Raw genomic sequence first — 19,649 nt, 5'->3', positions numbered from 1 at the left:
ATATATATAGATGTATATATACGTAGTATGTAAAGGATGATGACGGTATGGTGGCGATGGTGTCGACCATAGAATAGCAATGGGCGATGGTGGTGTAGTAGTGGTAGTTGCTCGGGCAACGACGAGAGCGGTGACAACGGCGGCACACTGGGAATAAAACGGAACCGAGGGAAGTGCAGTAACTTAGATCGACACGCCAAGGTGCGAGATCGAAGGTAGGAGGGCGAGGGTCGCCGAGATATGAACGCGAACAGCGCTGATTGGAGAAAACAAAGGTGGAGGATTCAGTATCGTCGGGAAGGAAGATGTTGAGAAGCTCTTTCTTATGAACGAGTGGAAACGAACAAACAAGAAAGTCGAAGTTCGTAAAAGGAGTGATAGTCACAACATTGTAACGGAGATGATTGTAACCAGACGCGCAAGCTCGGCACAATTGATCTGAATGTATTTGTATTTTCACGTGGAAAGTTAACTTTTTAAATTCTAAGGGTTCCGGGATCTTGGCTAGATATTCCATAATTTTTTGGGAAATAAACGCGCGATTGATAATAGTAATCTCGTCTCATAATTAACTTAATTTCTCTAAAAATATTTCATGTCGTCAATATCATTCCACAAAATATCTTTATACATGTATGATTGTTTACATTTGGATAATACAATTTTTTTTTTTTATATATATAAACAACCATATTACAATGAAAATGTCTATTTTCTTAATCTAATTGAAACGCTTGAATCATTAAAGAGTATCGGACACTTGGGTCTCCAATAATAATGATATATTTCTCTAACTTTTATTCTCAGTTCTCATTTATTTCTTTAAATATTTATGGGTGCAAAGTATCTTAAGTAACAAATTAACATAAGTCTTACTTATAGAACTTAAAAAACTTGGTTACTGGATATTATTATTACCACTATTATTATATTGTATTACCATTATTATTGTTACCATTAACATTACTGTCATTATAATAATTACTAATACTAAGATTGTTATCACCATTGATATCATTGTCATTATCATGATAAACTGCAATAATTACTATTACAAGATTACCAAAAGTTAAAAGTTTACAAATATTCATTTTGACTAAAAGGGGAAGGATATTTTTTGTGACTTAAATTGTTTATGACTCCTCGTAAGAAGCAATTATGCTGCTTGGTATATAATTTCGTTTACCCGCATATTAATGATAGGGCGAAGCTCTTGTTGTGCATAATCTTCTGGCAATGGCAACTGAGACACTAGTTGAAGTATCGATGTGGATCTATTTTCATTCGATTGCAACAAACTTCTAGCTAAATGTAATGTCCTTTTTGCAATTTCTGCTTGGCAAAGTCTGTGACAAGGAAATATTTTATGTCAGTAGAGTTAATAAATGTATAGAATGATATATTGTGTACTGTATATATTTCAAATATACAATATATTTGATGATATTGAAAAATTTTTAATTTGAATAAAAACTGTATAGTTTCTAATGTATAAAAAGTGAAATGTATGTGAATTGTATAAAATATAAAATTATTAGAGTTTAGAATTAAATTTGTTCCTCTTTTTCTCTAAATACGATCGTATGTATTTTAATATTAATATAATTAATAAAGAATCGGAGGAAATTTCCATTGAACAGTTAAGATTATGATCAGACTATTTCAATTGTACAAGTTTTACTGAAAAGTTCGTGAAATAAAGTAATTAAATTTTCTTGAATATTAATGTGAAATACGTTGTAACCGAAAGTTCATATTAACATATTAAATGTATGACAACCTTATTCATATATGGTATGGTGAAATATACACGTATAAAAATATTAACAAGCACATAGACGCAGGTACACACAAGGAAAAAGAACAGTTTACCTATGCTTAGCAGTTGGACATGGAAACTGATTGATTTTCGATGGAAGACTTGATAACCGCTGCTTTAATGACTCTAATGTAGAACTTATTCCGCGCGGGTCAGTTCCGCGTAATAAAGATTCAACGTCCGTAGTTATTTCCATGTATTCCCAAAGTAATTGTCCTTGGTATGACCAACCACTTACAGTGCTGCTGCATTCGAGAGGAGTTAGAGGTCGTAACAGATCACGTAGATAGTCGTAATTCTCTGTAAAAATTCCAGAAAAGCATAAGAGCACATCATGAAAACATCTTGAAAAACAAGAAAATGATGGCTTAAACACCTATTTCACAAACATACCGTTTATTATAGCATCCGCTGCTAAATGTTCGATAATAATCTCATGTGCTGTATTCCATTGTTCTGCTTGAATGAAGTGGAAAGCTGCTTTTCCATATCTGGGAACAGAAGACGATTTCTTCATGAAGATCAATAAGTCACCGAAATTGATAACTAATAACGATTATTTGAGAACTAAAACTCTCATTAAAATCAACACGGATAACTACCTTTTAGCTACATAACTTTTAACAGCTTTAGCCTGGTTAATCCAAGTCGAAGGTATGCCTAACTCTTCTCGTAAAAATTTTTCACGTTCAATCGAATTAAGGGAATCGGCAACATCGTCTATTTCAACGTGTCGTTGCAGTATATTCATTACCGCTGTTTTTCTTTTACCAGCATCTTTTAAATGTAACATGACGAATATTGCCCAATGCCAAAGTCCATGCGCTTCTAACTGTGTTGCGAAATTAACATGTGTTAAAGTGGCAACATGCTCTGAAAGATGCGAATAACCCAAAGCTAGGAGTACTTGTTGCATCAGCCAGCTGAAATACAATTAAATTGAAGTGTTTAAAAAGACAGAATGATGTGTGACGAAACAATAAAAGTTATGAAAGCAAATTGAGGTCAAAGAAATATCTGATTTTATATAAAACAATTACCTGAGTCTGTAATCCAATGGGTCGGCGGTATGTGTTGCTGGGTTTAGTAATACTCCCAATGTATGATTTCCAGTACAAAATAACTTTAAAAGGTGAAAGCAAAGATCGTAGATTGGTTTTCCATTGTTTATTTCAAACTCGTATTCGTCTTCCCTGTACTCTGGTTTCGGTGTTATCGTGTACGTATTCGCGGTTTTGCTCGCATCGAAAGAGGTTTCGTACAACTCCAACGCATCTCTTATCGAATCGATCGGAGATGAAAAATACCTGCGATATGTACGTGCAATGTTTTTCTTCATCTATCTTCTAACATGATTCAATACAATTACAAGAAACTACTGCATTGCTGATTTTAGAAAATATATTGTTACCACAGATGAACGGCTAGTGCTCTTTTCCAATCGAAACCTTCGCAGACATTGATAAGACCATGTTTACTATGCACAAGAGGTTCACCCGCTACCAACGCGAAAAGCTTTAGTCTATCTAGCGGGATGTTTTCATCAACACCGGCATCCTGCCATAACGCAATTTGTTGCTTTATTAATACCTTTATAGGCATTCCACTACGTAGCTGTGCCATCAGTAAAGCCAAACAATGATCACCCACTTCTCGTGCTGTTTTACACGCCTTTTCTAATTCGAAAGCTTTGATTCCACGAGCGATGAGCAGGAAAGAGAGCCGACAGAGAAAAGAAAAAACAAAACAAAAATGAAAATATAAGTTTCTTATACGTAGCTGTCATTATATCCGACTCGAACAGAAGATAGCACAGCGCATGAGATACGGGAGATGTTCGATAAGTCCGTTGCAAAATCAAAAGACGCTGTCACTATTATGTTATCGACTTTATTTTCAGCACATGGTAACTCTTAAAGAATTGTATACAAAATCGTAAACGATTGTATTAGTCTACATTCGATAGTTATTCGATGCGATTAGCTTTTCTAAATTTTTAAGTAATAGAGAAAAATGTCTTCTATATTTTTGCACGAATTTGTCGAACAATCCACGTATTCTCTTTAGCGAAACACATACCAGATAACAAATACAATATTTTTGTTTCGTTACTAATATCCGTATTCTCCCATACAAGTGTTTTTCTTATAACATTTTTTAACCATTCTGTTATAGCTTCTCTCCGCGCTATCACAATATTATGATCTTTTGGATTTTCTAGAACAGTTAAATACATAAAGAGGTATATTATGCATTGCAGATATGTGTGTATAATATATATTAGTATAATTATGTAATGGAAAGAAACAAAGGCAAGTTAAATTGAAAGGTAATCGCTAAACCATAGGAAAAATCACATTGCAACATGTTAACATATTTGATAATTAAATGATCAAATTGTAAATTAATATGTGTGTATATATTGATAAATCTATACCTGTAGCAACGCTTATATCAGGTAAAATCCCCCAAAGGGCCACGCAGAGTTTCCAAACATTTGCAACGTACAAAGCAAAAGAATCTGTGGCAAATTGTTCCGCAAATTCTTCAGCTAAACTGCAATGAGCGTGTAAAGCCATATTCGCTTTATTAATATCCGTATCGACGTGGAAAATAGGACAATCTCCTTCTTGATTCATTATACGATGCGATAACTGAATTTTTAGATGACCCTCTATACTTTCCTTGATGTTGGTAAACAATATAAAATTAAAAAATGAAAATACTAATAGTTTATCGAATTTAGTAAATTCTTAAGTGAAACTTACCTTGAATGTTTTTATACGGTCAATGTCCGTTCCATTACCACCTAAAATTTGTATACGTTGTACTATCGCAACTGACGTTGCATCTTCTGGGGAACGACCGCACATATAATATCCAATTTGCTCGAACGAACTATTTAACGGTACACAATCAGCCTGAGCTCTTGTGCTCAATGTAAGTAACGTCAAACCGCGTCCCCAGCTTGGTTTAAACATTCTTCCCATTTGTATACCTAAACAAATATAATTGATTTATTTATTTTACATTATGTTGTGTGAATCAGAGCATCAGAAGAATTTTTCAAAGTATTTTATGAAAGTAATTTACCAGTATCAGCGACAGAGCGGGATTCTAGCTTATGTATAACAGACTTTGATAATGGGACAACTTCGGAAACCCACTTCAAAATTGTAGTCATTGGTGTTACTGGTGGATCCGGCAAACCTTTTCTATGCGTCGATGATCTGGTAGTAACGATATTTATCGAACGTTCAGTATCTAAAATAAAATAAGTACCTTTGTATCATCTAGTAAAACAAATAAAACATACATACATGTCATTAGTTGCTATTACCTGTCTTTAATGGTGATAATTCGTCACAAGTGATCATTGGCATACGATGAATCGTTAAATTTGATCGTAATCCTGGGTTGTAAGTTGACTCGTAGCTTTGATCCTCATTCAATTTCTGGACGGTATCGATAAAATATCGTAAAGAACTTTTACGACCACTTAAAAATAACGCACGATTCGAGTCTAAAACAATAACAAGGTAATAAGTGATTTTATTCCAAATTGAAAGATAAATCGTCATTATCTACCACAGATTTGAATTATATATTATATATAATTTCGATCATTTTACCTCGATCTTGAAAGGACTCATTGATCTCTTCGTCACTAGCATCAAAGAAACTAGCCTTCATTAATTGCAATTTGTGGCTGTCAGTACCCAAAATACGAGCATTATCACCGGTTGGACTTATCGGTGACTGTTTTTGACGACTATATTCATCTGAAAAATTTACTTTGTGAAACATGTGTGTACACATGAAGTATATACACATCTTAACTACAGAATATATATATATATATATGTTTACTTTTACGCACCTGTTCTGGAAGGATGTTGTGCAGCTATCGGTTCTAATAGAAGCCCACGCGTATCGCGATCGGAGTAACCCATATTTGATGTTTTGGAATTATTAGTCATGACTGCATCCTTGTCTTGATTACGATTATCCTGAATGGAAAATCAGAAATGTTCATAGTAAGAACAAAGAAACATATACATGGTCATAAACAAATAAAATATTCTACTAACAGATCCTACTGAAACTTTTGGTTGCTCCAATTTGGATGCGCATTTCTGTTGAGTTGCTAAGGATAATTTTAATCGTTTTGTGTCATTCGCTGCAGGAATATTATTATCATCTTCATCGGAATCGCTCAAGCCATACTTTGAGAAATGATCTACCTAAAACAGCATATAATCACGGTCGGAGATGAAAGAAAAGGCGAAATACAATACGAGAATGAAAAATATGGAAGTAGCTGTAAAACAACTTAGAATTACCTTGAAAACCCATGAGCCAGTTTCAGGTCGATATTCAAGGAACCTAGTATCGTGTTTCGCTGACACTCTTCGTAACTTCTCTTCGTAATCCATCGCGGCCAAACGATGAGGATCGGTAATGGGCTTATGCAGAGACTTATCGTGCGGCCATACACGGTCTAAGGTAACTTGTGCTTTACGATTTAATCCTTGTCCAACCGGTGGCTTTTTCTCATCATCCGGGTAAATAATTACTTCTTTATGTCGAAAATGTACAATTTCGTCTAAATTAAGACCGTATATATCAAATGATTCGGAGAAATAGACATTCCCGTAGCCTTCGCGACCAACTGTGAAATTTGGCACAACACACGTCTCGCCAGAAACATAATCGTCTAACTTATCAAGGGACGGAATTGTATAGTAGCCCGCACGTTTCAGCGTCACTTTTGCCGCATTCGGCTTCCAGTTTGAAGTTTGTAATGTTGAAACGGAATTTTCATCCAATTCTTGGCTCGAATCAGAAATGTGATTTGTGATATCTGTACTCGTTTTATCGGCAGCAGATGAATTCTTCAGAGACATATCCGCAGAAGTGTTGATCTCGGAGCATATTTGATTCGATAGATTAACATTATTAGAGTAAGGTCGTAATTCAGCAACGGTATTGTTTATTACTTCCTCGGATGACACGTTTATGCTAGAGAGCGATGAACGTTGACCTCCGAATGATTCCTCGTTTATATTATTAATTTTATCTCGCGGGAGGCTCATTTTAAGCCATGACGTGGATGATCTTCGATCGTTTGCCAATTGCCGATTATTATCTTGACCATAATGGTTGTTCTCTTTATCAACAGTATCGATAGTTGTATTCTCAGTGTACGATGAATTTGTTAAGGACGTCTTCTCGTCTCCCTTTCCAGAGGATTGTAAGTTTTTGCCAACAGTCGGCGAATTTTCAGTTGGCGATGAAACTATTGAGTTCGATGTCGATTTTGGACGTAACACTAAACGTTTTGCGTTTGGACGAGGTTGAAACGCTTCGGATAGTGGATCTTCTTCTTCAAGACCTTCGAACATTGACTTCTAGAAAGATTCACTACATCAGCTTGTACATACATAAGTGTACATATATAAATAGTAATAGTTTACAAAGATTGATCTATATGTACGTATATAGATTGAAAAAGAAATGTTTAATTCCATTATAATTTTTCTTTCCTCGATTTATATTACCTTTGACAATTGTGCAGGAGTAACCACTTTAGCCTTAATCTTCGGAGACTTATTATCGGCTGTAACTTTGAATTGTTGGCCATTCATTATTTTTGAAGGCGCATTCGCCGATTTCAATAGTTCTTCGGTTTTACCGGAAGAATTGGAATTACTTGCTGACAAAAGATTTTTCAACAATGGTGAGTCACCGAATGGAGCAGATACCAAGGCTAAAATTTGTTGATGCACCGGTACCGTTCCAGAGCTCTTTACTTGATTTGTAGTCCTGTGATTAAAAGAAAAGATACGAATTAACGAGAACCTGTTTAATACTAATAATTGAAAAATCTGAATAAAAACAATTCATTGTAGTACCCAGCATTGAGTAATCCCATTCCAATACCCGTTCCTACGTTTGCATTTGTTCCGAAAGTTAAAGTCCCAAAAGGTGCCGATGTATTGAAAGTTGCATTGTTACCAGTATTCCCAAATAAACCACCTGGTTTTTGTGGACCAAACAGAGTAGAACCACTACCCAAAGTTAAACCTGTATTTGTACCTATAGAATAAATTTATACGCGGCGTCAATTAAAATTAAAATATCCCACTGGTTGGTATAATCCTTTTTTATAATTTGCTTTGGACTAAAGTAAGCAAATTTTTACCAAATAGTTTGGAAAAGAAAATATCTTGATACATACAAAATGAATAAAGCTCTTACTGAACATATTTATTAATCTTGTTATCAATTTGTTGTGTAATTTCAATGCATTAAAATGAAAACATAAATAAATTTACCAAGTCCGGTTGAAGGTGCAGAAGTAGAACCAAAAGAGAATCCAGATGTTGATACTGCAGGTTTGAAGGGTGTATTAAACAAGGAAGTACCAGTGTTTTGACCTGCATTGAAACCAGTTGTAGTTCCAAAAGTCGATGCTGTTGTCGAACCAAATGTCGGCGTTGTTCCGAAACCTGTGGTTCCAGCTGGTTTAGCACCAAATAAGGCTGTACCGGCGTTACTCGATGCTGGTTGGCCAAAACTAGTGAACCCACTGCTGGACGATGTAGACGGTGCGTTGAAAGCTGATTTGTTCTGATTAAACAAACCGGTGTTCTGTAAAAAAGTAAAATTAAAAGAATATGCACTAATAATATGTGGTCATGAAAGATGCAAATAATGAAAGTATATTTAAGTGCCTGACATTCATTCTTTGCGTTACCTGATTCGATTGTGTTGTACCAAATGTAGATCCAAAAGCAGTATTTTGACCCGTATTAATGCCACCAAAACCTGTACCAGCAGTTTGGTTAGTATTGCTGGTTGCAAAGAGTGGCGTTGGAGCTGCTGCTGTAGATGAAACTATTTACACTTTGTTTATATTAACAACCTTGCATATAAATCACATACAGGACACCTTGATACATACCAATTATATGATATTCATGCTAATTTGATCGATACGGTCATATTTCAACATATGTATATACTAACAGTATAATGATGTACAATTTTAAAAAGTTAATACTTACTACCAAAAGGTTTATTCTGGGTATTACTACCAAAGAGATTTGTGCCTTGAGTAGAATTGAAAGCAAAATTGTTTGTCGTTGTTGTCGAAGGTGTACCGAAACTTGTTATAGGCTTTCCAAATAGATTACTTGAACTAGACTGAGTGGTCGCTCCAAATCCGCCACTTATTCCACCAAATCCTAATTTTAAAAAGACGATAGCAAAACGAATTATTAAGATACGGAAGATAAATGTCTAACGGATAATTTTATGAACAAATATTATTAAATACTAAGTTATTGAATTTTGAAACAAACATAGCACTTAATAAATATGCAATGACTAATTTGCATTAGAATAGTTTACCCGTTGCCGCGGTACTAGTACCTGCCCCTGAATTGCCAAATGGCGAAGACTGTGCTGGTGCGCCAAAGATTCCTGTACTGGGTCCTGAGTGATCAATGAAATTATAAATATAAATAAACCAAGATCAAATATATAGATGAATATAGGACAAATATTATTATAATTATCGTAAAGAAATAAATAAATCATCAATATAAACGTTTTATAATGTAACCATAGTAATACCTTTTCGTCCCACAGAATAATCTTCAAAACGTAACTCCTCATAAGATTTCGACTCATATTCTTTCATTGATGCGATGCAACAATGCCTTGCTGATATAGTATGAGATATGCCATTCTTGGACATAGAATCGGTAGTAATCACAGGGGTAAATTTAACGACAGTACCAGTCATCTCTGTGGTTGTAGTATTTGTAGTACCGAAACCTACGATAAAGAGAGCAAAAATAAAAAGACATCCCAACTATTATTTCCTCTTGTGCATTACATATGCGAGCAACATAGAAACTTACCTGGTGTTGTACCAAATAAGTTTGTATTTCCAGTGGTACTGCTTTGTCCAAAAGGAGTAGTTTGTTGAGTTGACTGTTGAGGTTGTCTAAATAAATTTGTTCCGGACGTAGCACCAAAACTAAATCCAGCTGGTTTATTCGACTGTCCAAATGTTGGGGTCGCAGTATTTGTACCAAACAGATTTGTACTCGCATTCTGCTGAGTGCCAAATAAATTGGTATTTGTATTTGTTGTACCAAAACCTATAGAAGAAATGTAGGAAAAAGAGATGTATCTATATTATTTAATATTAGCATATAGAATATAACAATTATTAATATTACTATAAGAAAGGTAACACCCTAATCAATGAATACCTGTACACTAAAATTTTAATAGAAAATAAAATACAATGAAAGAAAGTAGAACTGATTAACAATTACAAAAGTATGTCTTCTTGTTTTGTAAACATTAAATTCTATTATGTTCAATTTGTTACTATTTTATATTTATATCTGTAAAGTGTGAATGATTCTATTTGGGTGTGACTGAATATACATGGATTTGGTTTGAGAGGCCGAGATGCAAAAGAAGAGTGTTTGGAACCGAGCAACAGGACCTGGCAATAGAATCGTGTGACTGAGAATGATAAGAGTGACATGAGACATGTATGGGAAACAGAATGGATCGTGGAAAAGCGGAAAATAATTCTCACTTGTTTAAAATACCTAATTACATTATTATTGCAAATTGGTGATAATGTACAAAGATAATAAAATTTTACCCCTTGCTTGCTTCTTTTTTAAAAATTACTAATCATGAACGTAAAAAAACATTAAATTAATGTTTGATTTGTGTAAAAATAACGGGTGCGATCAAAGTAATGTTTTATATAATTAATATCCAGGCTAATAGATAAATAAACATTATAAATGACAAAATATAATGATACTACCTCCAAAAGATGGTTGAGTAAACGCAGGCGGTGTTGTAGTATTGCCGAACAAACCGCCAGTAGTAGACCCCACAGGCTTTGAACTAAATAGGGAGGTATTACCACTACCAAAGACTGGTGTAGCGCCAGTACCAAAACTTGTTGTAGTAATTGGTTTACCAAACGCAGACTGTCCAAACGGACTTGATTGTGTCGCTGCGCTAAAACCACCTACAGGGAATATTTAGTTTTTTATATTATCATATGCAAGAATAAAAGAAGACAGAGAAAAATGAAAGTACTAATATACAGCTTAGCTATTTATTTCACTTACTGAATGACGTATTTCCAGTTTGCCCAAACATGCTTAATATAATAACTCCAATATGCTTTCACCACTTAGTATTACCTGCGAAATGGAATTTAAAACGTAAAACCGTATATGTTAAATATGTTAAACGATTCATAGCCAAAAACCACAAAATTTTATATTATTTCTTGCAATTTGTTAACTTGAATCAAATAAGAATGTACAATGAAAACAGACAATATTTGTGTTGTGTACCGACAAAATAACGTTATCTTATACGATATAAAGTTACCGTTGAGTCGTCACGAATTCACTCTAATAACACAGATCTATATACAATATATTCTTATGGATCGTTAGGCGTAAACACCACGATTGTTTATTATTCCTTTTCAAAAGCAATTCCCCAGAACTCTGTTAAATTTACCTCGATTTCAGTACTTATTTATCAAAGAGACTACAGAAATTTTAAATGCAAAAAAAGATTCAAATACCTTGAAATTCAACGAACAAAATAACATGCAGAAAGGCAACGTATCGTTTCCGTAGCGTTCTGTTAAACCACCGATTGCTGATTGCATATAATTACGGACAAATATCACATATAAAGTAACACGTCACATAGCGTAACATGTGCATTATATACACACTTATGTACGTATTGTATATATATCTAACGTATTTTATACATGGGTACCTATATACTTTGGAAATACGTCGTAAATTGCTGCTTGGTAAGTCAATCGATAACAGTTATATATACATACGTGTATACATTATATGTACATACAACATACTCATAACAATAACGATGATGTCAAATTTTATACCAATAAATCGGTGTAGCCATCAGAATAGACAAAACATAAAAGAGAAAGGTACTAGAATTTGTGAGTCATAATACATACGTCATTGGCTTATTTACTTGTAGACCTTATATATTCTGAAATCGAATGAATCTTCGAGTAACGATACCTAGAACCCTTTTTTTAACTCGAAGCTATCTTCATATGTATTTATATACTCAGAAATTTATGTACTTATTATATATATATTGCGGTTATAATCTTGCGCAACAAAATGAAAAAATGTGCAATACTTGAATTACAATTATTGCGCCACAATATGAATGTCTTAAACGAAGTATATATTATATATTAAATACTAAAAAGTAAACAAGAAATTGTGAGAAAGCTAAAAGATCGACATATTATGGGATTTAATTAAAATGAAATCCTAAGTCTAAAAGTAGATTAATCTTATGTAATTTTATGTATGTTTATGTACGTAACATAATGCATTACGAAATATTGGCTGAAATGCTATAAGTAATATTACGAAACACAAAAAGAAACAATTGTACATGGACTTCAATTGTGACTTTCGTCGAACACAGACTTTGTTTTAAAGTACCACGAATTATTGCCAATATGGCGTCCTTCTAACCTGTAAATTACACTAAGAACACTTAACTATACGTGTGTATCATTTTTGTACCTGTGTATTGTTAAACTTAAGATTTGCAATTTTTTTGTTCAGCTCATCGAACGCTATACAACGATATAATAAAAAGTCAACGATTATTTGACGATCTAAAATAAAATCCAGCTGTTTTATTCATCGTGTGACATTTCGTCATACGACTTAACACTTGAAATGATTTGTTTTTTAAATTAACAAGTCGTTTTTGAAAAGACACGGCATTTTATATGTTTTTACATGCTTTACTATCTCACGATAATAGAAATAATTTGAAAAATAATTAAGCATAGAATTCAGGCACTTTTTATGAGTTACAATTATTTTAGCAGAACCCCTACTACAGACTCGATTACATGTATCATAAATATTCTTCGTTCTATTAGTACAATATGCTATTTGACATTGTTTAAGTTTCACCAAAATATGTATTTTGTTTGGTGATGGTGTATATGAAGTTATCAGTTTTATATATGACTAACACAAACTGCTATTATATCAAGAAATATAGATTAAAAGATAAGAATATCATTCTAGAATTGAAAATATCTAAAATGTAAAATATATAAATTATGAGGTAAGATAACAGGTACTTTTATTACATTTACTTGTACAAAAATATTATACTTTCATTTACATATTTACATAACACTTTCCATAATTTGGCAAATAACAAATAAATATAAAAAATTATTTTAATCTTATTCCTTCTTTTTCAGATATGAAATTGTACAAAATTGAACAAAAGAATAAGAAAACATCAGTTCGGATTTAAAAATGAAATTAAAAAATAAAGCATAAAAAATTATGAAATTGTAGGAATTAACTGATCAAGGTAAAAAAATTGAATGCATAACAATTATAAATACATTTGCAAATCTCTCCACACAAAAGGATAATTCAAAGAATAATTTATCTCTAAAGAATAATATTGATCAATTTTCATCTGTCCTGAAAGAAGGGAGAAATATAGTAGTGAACTACAATATTATTCTCAAGTCAGAAGTATCTGCTCATGTATTTTGTGTGCTGAATGAGAGCATGTTTCTGTAATTCTATGATTTTTGTGCTTGCTCTTCTAATTTAATTTCTAAATCTAAAATGATATTTCCTTATTTTTCTGGTGAGCTGATCCATGTGAAAAAATTGAATGCTAAACAATCATAAAAAATAGAATTTTCCATAATTTGCTAAATAACAAATTAAAATATAAAAAGATCTTTGCTCTTCTATTCTCTGGCACTGATTAGATATAAATAATTGCTTTTCAATAATCATTATATTATTATTACGCTTGTGTGTTATATTTTTAAATTCTTACGTAACTTCATGTTTGGCAACATCCAGTAGCTTTAATTTTGATTCAGCTTCACCAGCATAGATTTGAGCCTTTGAAAAAAAGCAAAAAAACAAAAATAGTAATTCTAAAATCATTTGTATTCCTGTTTATAAATAAAGTTAATTCAACTACCTCTAAAACAGAAGCTTTATGTTTCCAGTAGCACATTTCTTTGCCAGTGTACATTCCTATATCTCTCTCTATCAGAAGTTTTGTACTAAGATCCTCAACTTTCATACGAAGCTCGTTTACTTCTTTCTTCTTGGCATTTAGTACAGACTCTAAATACCTGTTACATTTTTTCGAAATGAAACACAAGGAAAACGCGAGAATGTTGATAAGTAATGTAGAATTTCATGAAATGTAATAAAAATGAGATGCATACTTAGATGGTGCATCAGTTAAATTCAATTGTTTTGGATCGTCATTCTTATTGATCTCAATTTTTAATTTATTTTCAAGATCTGATACCCTGTTTTTATACTGCTTAATCAACTCCTCATTTTTTGTTAATATATCGCCAACATCATCTTCCCACTTTTTAAATGTTGTCACACGTTCTGTTCTTAACTGTTTAATCTCTGCAATTTGTGATTGGCATATGCGTTTCATTTCCATGTATTTTTTACGTAACGTATCAAATTTATCAGCTAAATGTTGTCAACGATCTTCTACTTCAGCAAAGAGTGAATTACCTATAAAAGAATAGAAAGAAGCGATATGCTAAATACTTTTAAACTTCATCATTCAGGATAATATTTACCTTTATGTAACTTAGGTATGGAATTCATTTCCAGGGATGCCATTTCTGCATTTTTCATAGTGTTCAGCTCTATGCGAATTTGTTCTAAAGTTTGGTTCTTTTCATCCAACTGTTGTTTAATGCTCTGTTAATAAAGATAAGACTTTAGATATTTTATTTTATTCTACACGAAATTCAATTTCATCCAACACACAAGATGTAGGAGCAATTACTTCTGACCTGAGAATAATATTCTAGTTCATCGCACCGTGTTGTTAATTCCTCAATTGTGTGATTTGCCTGTACTATTTTGCTCCTCTCTTCTTCCAAGACAGAGGAAAGTACATCGATATTGTTTTTTAGAGATAAATTATTCTCTTCTAAGGAGAGATTCGCTAATGAATTTATGTTTGTTGTGCATTTACTTTTTTCGTAATGATCAACTTCTTTAAGCAACTGTACAATTTTTTTTCCCTGTTGTTCTACTTTCGTTTCCAAGTCTGAAATGATATTTCTTAAATTGTCTTGTTCTTTTGTAACAATTTGATATCTGAAAGAGAAAGAATAAATAAATCGAACAAATAGTTTCGTTTCTTTTTTGCGAAATATTCCGTAAATTTACTTTTCTTCAATTTTTTTTTTCTCTGCGACGTGTCGATCAACAGAACATTCAAGCAAATTATTTGCCTCTTGAATTTCACATAACATTGTTTCATTTATTTTAAGCTTTCGTTTCAAGTCATAATTTTCTTGCCGACACTTTTCGTATTCAACTTTTAGCAGATTATAGGAACGACTGTTAAATCCTTCACAATCTTCGATATATTCTTCACTCTTCTGCTCGTTTATTGAATCTTCTGCTGACATGTTTTAAGGTTAAATTGCTTTCATAAAATTAAACTACAAACTGCATCAAACCGTTACTCACTGTCTGTACACGACAAACAGTCCATTTTCGGTCCTAGACTACCATTTAGAGAAACAGCCATATACGTACTAATCGGGGACCTTACCGGTACAAAGCATGTGACATCAGGAGTTTAAATATATACGTTATAGTCCCCTCCCTCAAGGGAGGGGATAGTCAGGCCCAAGTTACAGGTCAGCTATGGCGAATGTAGGCTTTTTGTGTGCGCTTGTCAAATATTGCATTTACTACTGTATATGGATTCTCTCACCCTTGTATTCTCGTATATTTCTTCTTGCTGCGCTTAGACAATACATTATGTTGTTTGTGCACTGCAGTGGTACCTCGATAAACGACTTTAATCCGTTCCTAATGTTTGAACTTATACCGAATAGAACGTATATATGCCATATCTACTGTTCCCTTTAAGAAGTAATGGAAAAATGATTAATCCTTTCTCGTGTAAGAAAGAAATTCCTACTGATATTATATTTATGCATTAACGAGACTGTAAAATAATTTAAGCACTGCTTCTTAAATTTAAATGATATTCTATCCTGTGGAAGAAGAGTCTCTTTGCGATAGAACCTGACAGATGTATTATTAAGCAATAAGTGTGTAACAAATTATCAGTCATGAACAGCGTTTAAACGATATTTAATATAATGAGTCGATCTTTTCTACAATTCTTTTTTTATATTTATACAGTATTTAATCCTTAAGTTTAATGTCGCCTCGCAGTTTCAGCGGCATGGTGTTCGACAGAATGCAATTGTTTATTTTACGTAATGTTATAAAACTATTTTGTTAAATATTTTTTAACTATTTTCTTAGATGCAATACGTATAACATGTATATCTTGTAGTTTTCATTATATTTTTATAGTCATAAATAGCCCAACAACACAACTCCGTCACAGTAAGAGCACTGTAATGTTACTTGCGCCGCGTGACATAATCACGTCTATGCGGTAAAACCACGTTCTGGGGCACAAGCGTATCACGCGGTCCACCACCATACAATTGAAATATAAAATAAATTACAATATGTTAATTTTATTGTAATTTATTGTATATTTAGAGGTAAGCTCGCTTTAGAGGTAAGAGAGAGAGAAAGATGCCATAAGAAAGAGTGAGGCAGATGATGGTGACCCTATTCTGTGGGGTCCTTGATAAGATAATATCTTCTCAATTAACTTTCATGTTGCTTGATTTTGTATAACAATTTTTATTAAGAAATAACAACCCTTTAACAGTTCGGATAAACTTAAAGAGAAACTTAGAAATATAAAAATTTAGATTTAGTAAAGGAAAATTCTGATGTGTTATCTTGAATGGCGAAAAAAACAAGTGAATAATAAATTTGAAAAACGGCGCGAACGAGCGTCTCTTTTTTGTAGATGGCGTGAATTAAATTAAATTTAATTTGGAATAATTTCCTACCGGAAATGTACCTTCCGAGGAGCGGAAGTAGATGGCAGTAAATGTATTTGCTGAGAAGCAGAAGTTGATAACGCCATAATTTTAAAACCTCTGGCGCCATCTTTTGTGGAAGCGCTGAAATTGGTCTAGTAGTTCTTCGATGGCGCCACGGTTTATAGAGTTGTGGAGGTCGTTGAACTACGATATTTTCTTCTAATTAACTTTCACGTTGGATCGCTTTTATATAACAATTTTATTTAACAGCAACAAGTCTTCAACAAATAAGGTAAACTGAAGTAGAAGCTTAGAAATATAAATCTAGATTTGGCAAAGGCAAATTATGATGTGTCCTCCTTGATGGCGCAGAAATAAGTGAATAATAAATTTGAAAAACGTAGAAATTTGAAAGACGTTGCAAACGAGAGTCTCTTCCTTATAGATGGCGCGACTTAATTTTGAAACAATTTCCTAACGAAAATGTACCTTCCGAGAAGCGGAAGTAGATGGCTGTGAATGTGTCTGCTGAGGTGAGGAAGTCGGTAACGTCGGTAACGCCACAGAGTAGGGTCACCATCATCTGCCTCACTCTTTCTCTTACCTCTAAAGCGGGAAATATACAAAAGATTACAATATAATACATATATTTATAACATAATATTTATATTATGACGCATTTATATTAAATGTTATATTATAACATATGTATTCTACATTTTTTTCGACTTATGCTTTTGTTCCTTATTTTTCAGTGCATTAGAAATAATACATTTATTATTTTTATTAAATTTAGATTACCCGGTGTAAAAATAAATCGAGGAGACATAGAAAGAGAGAGAGAGAGAGAGAGAGAGAAATTCAGATGGTGTTGCGATGACATCTCATTTCTAGTATTTATTCATACTATGCCCATATAATTCTGTGAAGTTGATAGGTTATGTTCCCCCTGGTTATTGATATTGTATATATTGTAAAATGTTGCAAATGAATTGAATCGACTTGACCTATTAACGCTGAATTTAGATTGGAATTTTCAAATGGAATGAAAAAAGCGTGAGAGAGATAAATAACTAAGAATGGATGGAATCAGTATATCTGAACAGAAGCGATTGGAATCAGTGAAATATAAAAAACAAGTTTTCAAAGCCAAAGAATGGGCAGTGCAAAATGCGCTAAGAAATTTGGTATTTATTGCATTTAAAATGAAATTAAACTTATCTTTAAAACTGTATTCTTTTAAACGTTGCTCTTTTGTAGGATAATAAATCAAATGAAAATAAAATAATATTTGACGATAACATTGATCAAGTAGAACAACCTCAAAGCAATACAAAGAAAAGAAAAGCACGCAATCTATTTGATGACAACGATGAACTTGCTTGGGATGATAGTAAATTTGCAATCGACGAAATTATTACAGGAAAGGTAAGGTTGTTGGATACATTCAATTAGAAGCAACTGTAACAAATTTTCCGCAGATATAAATATTTATATAATCAAATCAATTATTGATTGCAATAATTTTAGTCTTCTAAACGCAATGTTACATTGGGAAACGATGAAAGGTTTAAACTTAATGAACATTTTCTAGAAGATGATAAAAGATTAGATGAGAACACTAGTACAGGAAACAATGACGAGTCTGATTTACGAAAAGAAAAAGAATTGCAATTGGATATTTTAGAAAATATTTTGGGCGTTCCCATTGTTCCAAAAAATAAAGATGCAAATAAAGATATAAAACTTGCAAAGTATGAATAAAATAATCATTTTTATACATATGAACATAAATATTAATATTATAGTGTTATAACTAGTAATACAACTTATGTATGTATTCACCTTTGTATTATGTTCTTTTTAACTCTTAGGAAAGCAATGATTAGATATGATCCAACAGAATATAGTCATAAAGAATATGAAATTGATACAGAAAAACCTAAACCAGAAATTAAAAAAATTAAGAAGAGGAAGAACAATAAAGATAATGCTCAAGAAGCAAATGAAAATCCATCTGTAAATGTATCAAAAGATGTATATTTTTCAGTGTCAGACATGCTATCAAAAAGCTTGAAAGAAGGAGGACAGTTTAGTTTATTAAAAACATATGGAAAAGAAACAAATAGTGATAAGGGTTAATTTTTTTGTAACACGAGTTAATTGTTACCTTTAGTTTATATGTGCTGCTTATACTTATTATTTGTACAATTACAGGACACGAATATAATAATGTATCAAACGTGACACCATTGAAACCACCAAAGATTAATTTCGATTTGAAATCAACCAACCCCTTTAAATATGATTCCTCTGATGATGAACACGATGGTAAACAAAAATATACAAACAGTGAACATTTTACAAACGATCTAAGAGAAGATACAAATAAACTTTTCTTTTACGTTAATGATATCCGCTTCAATGGTATGTACTTTATACAATATGCATATATTATAACAAATCTAGAACGGTTACTTCTTTTCAAATGTTCACGTTGACTAAATTTTAGAAGCAGAAAAATTTTTTTCTAATAAATGTGCATCAGATGATACATTTAACGTACTTAGGCAAGAATTAAAACAAATTATGCGCTCAAAAATTCGAAGAAACGTGAAAAAGAAACAACCTTGGGGATATAAAAGGAAAGTAAAAAAACCATCTTAACAAATTTGTACGATTTATATAATTTTTTAAATATTTCAATAAAAATATTAAGTTTACATAAATCTTTTATAAAAGAAAGAGAAAAAACTTTGTATAAAGAAATATTTTTATTAATAAATATTGTTT

The 19,649-nt window shown here is 32.5% G+C and overlaps 3 protein-coding genes across 6 annotated transcripts; 1 reads left to right on the top strand and 2 right to left on the bottom strand.

The window, feature by feature from the left end:
* Positions 1-607: 607 nt before the first annotated feature.
* Nup98-96 (nuclear pore complex protein Nup98-96) lies at positions 608-11,604 on the bottom strand. Of its 4 annotated transcripts, none has more exons than XM_076900985.1 (26): positions 11,469-11,604; positions 10,999-11,073; positions 10,686-10,895; positions 9,751-9,993; positions 9,461-9,664; positions 9,236-9,319; positions 8,890-9,069; positions 8,580-8,719; positions 8,158-8,473; positions 7,735-7,918; positions 7,381-7,645; positions 6,163-7,230; positions 5,920-6,063; positions 5,700-5,829; positions 5,452-5,601; positions 5,150-5,342; positions 4,913-5,079; positions 4,588-4,817; positions 4,257-4,503; positions 3,899-4,036; positions 3,231-3,507; positions 2,860-3,126; positions 2,422-2,742; positions 2,213-2,310; positions 1,873-2,119; positions 608-1,346 (listed from the first exon to the last, which is right to left on the bottom strand). In XM_076900985.1, exons 2-26 carry the CDS (start codon positions 11,027-11,029, stop codon positions 1,157-1,159), a joined length of 5,724 nt encoding a protein of 1,907 aa, XP_076757100.1. In that variant the 5' UTR covers positions 11,030-11,073; positions 11,469-11,604; the 3' UTR covers positions 608-1,156. The 4 variants fall into 4 exon arrangements, with proteins under 4 accessions (XP_076757100.1, XP_076757101.1, XP_076757102.1 ...); XM_076900986.1 differs by having other exon boundaries at positions 8,580-8,707; XM_076900987.1 differs by having other exon boundaries at positions 8,580-8,704.
* A 2,082-nt stretch (positions 11,605-13,686) lies between these two features.
* On the bottom strand, positions 13,687-15,411 carry Spindly (spindle apparatus coiled-coil protein 1 spindly). The gene is given in 6 exon segments (XM_076900823.1): positions 13,687-13,842; positions 13,925-14,081; positions 14,178-14,487; positions 14,556-14,679; positions 14,775-15,084; positions 15,157-15,411. Coding segments are annotated over 6 exon segments (1,218 nt in total). The 5' UTR covers positions 15,402-15,411; the 3' UTR covers positions 13,687-13,770.
* A 2,496-nt stretch (positions 15,412-17,907) lies between these two features.
* LOC143427094 (putative RNA-binding protein CG14230) lies at positions 17,908-19,632 on the top strand. Its single transcript, XM_076900992.1, has 6 exons — positions 17,908-18,043; positions 18,117-18,284; positions 18,387-18,610; positions 18,731-18,993; positions 19,074-19,283; positions 19,369-19,632. Exons 1-6 carry the CDS (start codon positions 17,936-17,938, stop codon positions 19,521-19,523), a joined length of 1,128 nt encoding a protein of 375 aa, XP_076757107.1. The 5' UTR covers positions 17,908-17,935; the 3' UTR covers positions 19,524-19,632.
* Positions 19,633-19,649: the final 17 nt, after the last annotated feature.

This window comes from Xylocopa sonorina, chromosome 9, assembly GCF_050948175.1.
Source record: "Xylocopa sonorina isolate GNS202 chromosome 9, iyXylSono1_principal, whole genome shotgun sequence".
Classification (NCBI taxonomy): Eukaryota; Metazoa; Arthropoda; class Insecta; order Hymenoptera; family Apidae; genus Xylocopa; species Xylocopa sonorina.
Note: the sequence above shows the minus strand (reverse complement) of the source record. Positions and strands in the feature narration are given on the sequence as shown.